The sequence below is a fragment of the Orycteropus afer genome, unplaced genomic scaffold (assembly GCF_000298275.1).
Source record: "Orycteropus afer afer isolate SDZICR_OR568_19922 unplaced genomic scaffold, OryAfe1.0 scaffold00074, whole genome shotgun sequence".
Classification (NCBI taxonomy): domain Eukaryota; kingdom Metazoa; phylum Chordata; class Mammalia; order Tubulidentata; family Orycteropodidae; genus Orycteropus; species Orycteropus afer.
The window spans coordinates 1,831,840-1,840,204 of record NW_006921661.1 but is presented as its reverse complement, the minus strand read 5'-3'; the positions used below and the strand labels follow the sequence as shown (position 1 = coordinate 1,840,204).

Genomic DNA, 8,365 nt, shown 5'->3' with positions numbered 1-8,365 from the left:
GGACAATAAAATTTTCATTGTAATCACACTACAGAGAGAGAGAGAGAAAAAAAAAAAAAAAAAACACCTTCTGTTCTTTGCAAAAATGTGTGAAGGCCAAATTTGTGTTTTTCTTTTTAAAAAAAAAAAAAAAAAAGTTGCATGAGTTCCAATGCAACTAGTATCTTTTTATGTTTGTTTTCTGCACTTGTTAAAAAAAGGATTCTTTTTTTTTAAAGTACAACACAGTCAGGTATGCGGCCACAGAAGTGTAGCTGTCTTTGGCAAGAAGTCCAGGCCTTGGCCCTCTCTGTCACCTTCGGCCCATCTCACTCTGTCTCATGAAGTGGATGTTGTTGGCACTGTCTGACAGTTCTGGGTACTGCTCGACAGAGATCACGAAGAAGCCATCATAGCCTTGCACCCGCCCTGTGTTCAGCACCTGCTGTTTCTCCCCCTCTGTCCAGGCCCGCAGGCCCTCCTCCCCTTCCCGCAGTCTCTGCTGCTCACGGGCCCAAGCTTGGCGCACGGCTCGCTGTCGGGCCAGCTCTAGCACCCGTGCCTTCTCCTCATCCAACGTGGTTCCGTAGCGAGTGTTTAAGCACAGTGCCCCATATTGGAGCTGGATGTCTGTGTAGCGTCTAGTCCTGCCATTGAGCATCGTGTTGATCTGGGACACAGTGACGTTGACCCCGTTCTCCAGGGTTCGCCGCCCCCCACTGAGGCCCAGGATGGCCAGGTCACCTTCTGAAGGCCCCGGTTTCACGAAGTAGTGGGTGTCTACCCCATCAATGGTGAAGTGCAGGTTCTCTAGGTAGTGGGCATTGTTCAAGATGGCAGCAACTCTCCGCCCATCCTCGTTGGCCACACTAATGATGTCTGTGGTCACTCGGCCATCCTTCAAGGCAAACTTGACCCCCTTACCAAAGACTGAGCCACTGGATGCAAACCTCTTTGTTGTCTCTGGGGCCTGCTGGCAGCTGGTGATAGTGGAGCCGTAGAGCTGATCAAAGCGTTCAAGGGTGACAAAAGCCTTAAGCTGCTTCTGCACTTCACACTGTACCCCAAGGATAGACTGATGGGGGAAGGAGAGTGAGAGAGAAAGTAAGACAAAGGAAAAAAACCAAAAATCCAAGACTCTGGAAAATATGCTTAACTAACTAAATCAAATCTACACTTGTTTACTAACCTATAGATTCTCTCTCTGCTGCTGACCATCAGAACATACAGCCATCCTGCATGCATCCATTCACTTACCCTCTATTTATAAACTGTTCAAGGAGCACCTACTCAGTGCCCAGTGTGTCCTGAGCACTGGGGATACAAAAATGAATCAGACATCTTTCCTGTCCTTGAGGAACTCATAGTTTAGTAGGGAAAGATATGACAACAAATGACTGCATCAAATGTGATAACTGGTGGTCTAAGAGAGGTAATAATAATAGCCACAACTAACATTTCTTGATATTTGAGCTAAACCACTAACATTAATTTCTTACTTGATTTTCACAGTACTACTATTATTCTGATTATACATCTAAGCAAACTAAGCCTCAGAGAGGCTGACCTGGCCCATGATCATATAGCTAGTAAGTATTCAAGTCAACATTTGAACACAGGTCTGTCTGACTCAGGGGCTCAGCTTCAAGGGCTGCTGGAGCTAAGGTGCAAACAAGGCTCAGAAGAATTTCAGCCTGATGATAGAGGAGAGAGGTGGAGACAGTGGGGTTCAGGGAAAGACTCATGCTGGACCTAGGACTTGGAGGGTAAGAGGGTGATGTTAGATGGAGGAATGGTAAAAATAATGCATGTTTGGCAAGAAGGCATAGTAAGATGAAAAGTATGATTGATAGAAAACCTCTTGCCCTGGTTTATTGCTCTCTATGGTGTTTATAAATGATTCTCAAGATGGGTCTGGGCCCCACAGTGCTCCCTTGGGACTACTCAGGTACTCCTGCTGTTGGTTGCTCTCGGGGACAAGTTAGACCCTGCCAGCTGGGAGAACCATCTGCATGTCTCTCCCATGAATCAGGGAGCTCGGGGAAGCCGTGTTCAGGAAGGCTCCAGGGCCTTATCAGCAACTCAGAGAAATGGCCTCAGAAACAGACCCATCGGCTTCTCACTGAAATTAAGTCCTCTTTATAATTAATAGAACCCTGTCTGTGAACAATTATTTCCTAGAGTTTCACGAAAGCTGGAGTGCTCAACAACAAAGATCTCCGATGCTTGCCAAGGGCAGAAATCAATAATTCATTGACAGACAAGGTTGGTAAACAGGCAGTCTGAGACTAGGGCTCTGTGGATTGGAGAAGGTAACCTGGTGGGGAGAAAGAGCAAAGGCAGCTGGAATTGGTCCTGGGGACAGCAAATGCTGTGGACAGCTAGGGCAGAGCCTGGGGGGGATAGTGGGAATTGGAGGGGCAAAGAGGGAGGGCTAGATCAGCAGAGGCAGCAGGAAGAGGCTAGGCTATAAAGCCAGACAGATTTGGGTTCTCATTGTCTTCTGCCACTTTCCAGCCAAGTGACCTTGAACAAGATCTCTGAACCCTGGTTTTATCTGTAAAATGGGAAACGTACCTCTCACAGTGTTGTTATTTACTTCTTTCAACCATTGATTTATTTTTCCATGCACCTACTATGTGCTAGACTGTATACTGAACACCAAATAAGGACCCAGTATTTATCCATTTGGAACTCATAGTCTAGTAGAAATATAGGAAAGAAGCAGGAATCAAAGTCTACTGTGACACATGCTTTGCTGATGTATAGGGGGCCAGCAGGGCACAGAGGCATAAAACCACATCCTTCGGAATCCAAGGGAAGGAGTTTGCTAAACTGAGGTCTGAAAGAATCAGGGTGATTGGAGAACCAAGTAAGAAACAAACATAGAAAGTTCCCAGAGCACTAGCAGTATGCTCCATCCTAACTCCAGCAGCCCTGCTTTCCTCCTCAGTATGTTGTCCCCCTGGAGTGGGATCGCCCTGAGGACCTGGCCTCTGCCTGATTGATTACTGCATCCACTGGGTACAGCATATGGCCTGGTACAGAGCTGGGCCTGATGCAGAATTCATTAGTGCAGGAGGGAATACATAGGCAAGTGAATGTATAAACTGATCAAATGGCATAAGACTGTTTTTTAGGACAAGTCCAGCTATATAATTCTATGAGTTTTAAAATTGGTCCATAAAAGGAATAAAAAGAAAATAACATTTATTGAGCTCCTAGAATATAAGCACCATACTCAGCAAGATGATATAGAACAGAAACCTTCCTTGTTGTGTGGCATGGCCTTAAGCATTAAATCTGTAAAATGAGACCAATACCATAGGATATTTGTGAGGTAACTTACATTGGATACCTCACGCAAGGCCGCGTACATGGAAGGTGCTCCAGAAATGTCACATTTGTATTTAGAACACACGTTCTTTCCTTGGATGTTTGTTCTGAGTGGTGACAAAGGCTCATTATTTTTGTGAACTCCAAATCCAACATAACATACAGAAATCTTTAACGTAGTGTGTGGGGGTCTGCATGCTGTTTACAGCTGCAACCTCAGTGACTTGTACAGTGGTGGGGTTACTAAGTATTTGTTAAAAATTCTCTGTGGAGTGGCATATCATTTGCCATTATCAGCCTGAGCTGGTGTCACTCACTCTTGGAATGTCTGAATGGATTGATAGGTGGGCAGCCAAATGTAGGAATTACCTTGCTATTGTCCCACTCCTGAGTTTTCATCTGTGTATGTACAAGCTCATAGGACGGTTCCATGGCATCCATATCTGGCTTAGGGTAGCCGGGGATGACATTGTGGAGCTGGAATCCAAAGGTGAGCAGCCAGCTGTTGACATCTGGGTGGGAGAGAAGCAGAAATATCCCCTTGGAGTAAGTGGACTTCAGGTGTGACTGATCGGAATAAAGCAGCGTCAAGTTAAGCTGCAGGTGGGGATGGGAATGTGGAGCCTGCTACTGGCAGTGTCAACTAGTACAACTACTTGTAAAACAGTTTGGTGTCATTAAAGCTGAACATACTCCTAGGACACCCATGACCCGTCTCCCTAGAAAGATAAAGCTTAAGTAGAACTTGGGTTTTAAGACTTCCCTTTCTGTTGTCATTCCCCTGTGGACATCCAGCTTCATACCCAGGGGCAGCTGTGGATGGTTGGAGATTGCCCCACCCAAACCTAACAACAGTAGGAAACACAGAGAGAATGAACAGCCAGATCCAAAGGAAATGTTTTAATAATTGACTTTCAAAGAAAATTTTCATTTAAACTTCCCTACTCTACTAACCTTCTTTCCAGAGCTTAGAGCCCCCCAGGATGCAGGTGCCACTGGGCATGCAGATGGTCTAAAGATCATCTCAGGTGGTCTGAGATCAATGATTTTTCCCTCTGATCCTGTTTTTTATTTGTTCTGACAGTTCAAGCAAGTCACTTATTCTCTCTGTGCTTTCATTTTTCAGTCTGTACATTGGGCTTGAGGATCTAGCCCCACAGACATGGGACTGGTTAATTTTTTTAACATTTTTGGGAATTAATAACTATAAATTACATATACAGATAGGATTTTGCCATTTCAAAGAGCAGCATTTGGCTTAGTGAAACATGGAATCAAGATGGCAAGACATAATGAAAAGAAAGAGGGTTGAGGGTGTGCCACTACTTACTTGGCCAACAGTTGCTGAGTGACTTTTATGTCCCTGTACTATGTCAGCTTAAGAAATAAAAATCTAAATAACACACAGACCCTTACCTTGATTATTCAGGACCTCAAAGGGGAGATGAGACATGGGCATGAATAACTTTCATTCAAGAAAAAATATCAGAGGAGGGTGAAGTTTTTTAGTTGGACAGGCTGAAAAATCTTTATGAAGACTAACAGCAGCAGGCACCACCACCCCAACTCTGCCCTTAGCTCATCCCAGTGGTGGGAGCAACCTTTGGGGTCAACAGCTATTTCCGTCTCCATTGTATCCCATGTTGCCCTCTCATTCAAGAACCTCATACTTGCCTTTTAGCTTTTTTTTTTGGGGGGATGTCCCAGGGCCCCTCTCTCTCGTGTATGACACCTGGGGGCTGAGATGTAGAGTGAGTGATGGTAGAAAGGGAGGCTTGGGAATCCAGGTTAACATCTAGCTTCAGTCATACTAGGCAAGATCATATAAGGGAAAGAACATGGTAGCTGAGGCAAGACAAAACCAGGTCCAAGTTCTGGCTCCCTAACTTCCTAACTGTGAACTTGGACCATTTACTTAACCTCTCTGAGGAAAGAATTGACATTTCAACACATTATTAAGAATATTAACAGGAGTTCTACCATTTATTGGGCAGGAACTATTCTAATTTTGTTACATACGGTATTGGATTTAATACATTTTAAAGTGTCCAGATCAGTTCTTGGCTCATGGAAGGTTTTCTATATACCTCCCAAGTCATGTCCCTGGATCTCCATTTTCTCATTGGTAAATGAGGGTCTTGGACAAGCTTTTCTTCAGTCTCTTTCCTCACTGAGTTTCCTCACTGAGATTCTCTGATTCTACAAATCTTGGCAGATGGTTCTTTGGGAAATTAAAACAAACAGAACAGGGAGAAAAAAAAAAAAAAAAATACAAAGTTCTTTTTGCCTGAGGCTGAGAACTTGCATCTGAATTTGTACTTGCAAAAGAAAGCTTCCATCAGAACACTGTGAATTCCCAGGAAATTATTAGGCTGAAAAGAAGGCCCAGCCTTAATTTACAAGTGATGGAAGGTGGGAAACTTTTCCATTATGCCTTTAGGAAAAATGCTGGAAATTTATTATTCATTAGTTTTTCTACAGTGCTTTTCTGAAGAATTGGAAATTTTCCTTTTCCTTTTCATGATATCCAGAAAACCAAACCAAACTAGTTGCTATCGAGCTAATTCCAACTCATGGGAACCCCATGTGTGTCTGAGTAGAACTATGTTCCACAGGGTTATCATGGCTGTGACAATTCAGAAGCAGAAATGTCATCAGAAGCAGAAAGCTTCTAAGGGTCCTCTGGGTAGTTTCAAATTGCCAAACTTTTGGTTAGTACCTGTTCTGGCTACCTAGTGCTCTTCCAACAATATACCACAAATGGGATGCTTGAACAAGTAAGAGTTTATTCTCCTACAGTTTGGAGGCTTTAAGTCCGAGTTCAAAGTGCCAGGCTCTAGGGGCTGGGAGAAAGTCCCTGAGCCTTGGGCTTCAGCTCTGCCTCCTGTTCCTGGCCAATTGAAGCTAGAGGTATTTCTTCACTCAGACAGCTGCTGGCTGCTGAGACTGACAAGCCCAAGGGTGACAAGTAAAAAGGCACAGTCCTGATGTTACCAAGCCACACGGCAGGCCATTAATTCAAGTCCATTGAAAGTCCCAAGGTTGGAAGAGCATGGCAGGCTGCTGCACAATGACATGGCTACATGCAGGGTTCAAGTGTACCATAAACTAGAGACCATTCCCAAAGTTGCTTCTTATATACGGGAAGCAGACCACATACCCAAAGCAACTAGTCAGCGGCTTACAGTAGATTTCACCATGGAGTTGATTACAAGTCTCATTACTGGGAATACTACATCCAGCTGCCCAGCCACTCAACCAGGCCCTGCCAAGTTAAGACACAAACTTAACTACCACAGTACCCAAGTGCTTAACCATTTGTGCCATCAAAGGACTCTGCTTATGACATCAGACCAAACTAAACTTATTGACATTGAGTCAATTCCGACTCATAGTGACCCTTGTTGGGTTTCTAAGGCTTTAAATCTTTATGGAAGCAGACTGCTTTATCTTTCTTCTGCAGAGTGGCTGGTGGGTTCAAACCACCGACTTTTGGTTAGCAACCAAATGCCTTACCCACTGCACCACCAGAACTCCTTGCTTATGACATCAGAGGTAGACATTTGCTTCAAATTGAAAAACCTCTCTTTAACTATTCAGGTGCAGTGCCACCTACTACAGTGATGAAACTCAAACAGTAATAATCTCTTTCATGTCTGCACAGCTTTGCACTTTACAAAGTGTATTCAAATCCAAGAATGAGGACTTTGGAGTCAGACAGATCAGGGTGCTAGTCCCAGCCCTGAAACTTTTTACTAAGCAAGTTACTTTACCTTTCTCATTCATTTCCTTCTCTATAAATGGCATCAATAATTCTCATCTCAAGAGCTTCAAGTGAAGATTAAATGGAATAATGCACATGATGTATCTGTAGTGGGCATGCTTTAGTTGCCTTCCCAGAATCCCATCTGCCTTCCCATTCTTTCTATTTGGGGTATCCATGTGGTTTTAGGGAAGCTGACTCCACCTAAGGGTTCAGAAATGGATCATGTAACCTAGCCTAAGCCAATTAGTGCATTCTATCTCCCCAGTCACAGTGATTATTAGTTCAGGAGTTGTCATTGTGACCTAAGCCTAACCAATTAGAATACATCTCAGGAACTTTAATAGGAATTTTGGAAAAAAAGAGATATTTTGTTGTTGTTGCTGGATGTAAATAAGGATGCATATAACCTAGGTGGAAACTAAAAGGTGAGGTTTAGTGAGATTCAGTAGCATTTTGGTTTCTTATTACAGAGATACCAATTTTTTCCAGTCTCTCAAAAGTTGACTGTTTATGAAATCTCCCCTTGCACACCAAAATTTTTCAAACTTTATGATTTGACCCATATCTAATCAAAATAATTCTGGGGGTTGTAACCAGCATTTTTATTGAAATAGAATAGATTAGACTAAAATAGAAAATATAAGAGTTTATCATATGTAAGCACTGTTTTGCAAATTTTAGTGTTTTACTGCAATATAATATGATAGCCTTCACTGAAAGAAATTTAAGAAATGCTGTTTGGACCATGAGTTCTGTGAAGGTGGCCACTATGCCTAACCCACCTCCAGATTCTTAGCACAGATCTGGCACAGAGTAGTTATTAATGATATTTGCCAGATTTAAATGAATTGGAAAATGGAAACCAAATGGAAAATATCAGGTACCTTGGGTGGTTGCTTTGCTAAAACTGGATTTGGAGACTAGTATGATTGTAGTAAAAAGTGTCAGAGTAGATTGTAGTAAAAAGAGTCAGAGAGCCCTAGGTTAGAGTCCCACCTCCAAGGACTAAAACTGTGAGACTCTGGGTATATTACTGTATCATTCAGAGCCTCTATTTTCTTATCTGTAGAGTGGGGATAATGATAGTAACTTCATAGGGTTGTTATGAAGTTTATAGGGGATCATAGCTGCCAAGTGCCAAGCACATTGCCAGAACAGAGTAGTTCTGACTAGAGAATGTTAGTGCCATTCTGGAAGTATGCCATATGTATATGATGGTATACAGAGAAAATGAAGGGAAGGAGTTTTAATTTTTTTGGCAAACTGCAACATTTTTTTTTTTTT

General features: G+C 42.9%; 1 protein-coding gene across 1 annotated transcript in view; it reads right to left on the bottom strand.

Moving 5' to 3' along the window:
• Nucleotides 1-292: 292 nt before the first annotated feature.
• Nucleotides 293-8,365, bottom strand: part of TENM4 (teneurin transmembrane protein 4) — a 562,032-nt gene continuing 553,959 nt past the window's right edge. Inside the window, exons 29-30 of the mRNA XM_007941024.2 lie at nt 3,685-3,827; nt 293-1,054 (exon numbers count right to left, since the gene is read on the bottom strand). Of these exons, the coding sequence (XP_007939215.1) occupies nt 293-1,054; nt 3,685-3,827 (905 nt within the window). The remainder of the gene's footprint in view (nt 1,055-3,684; nt 3,828-8,365) is intronic.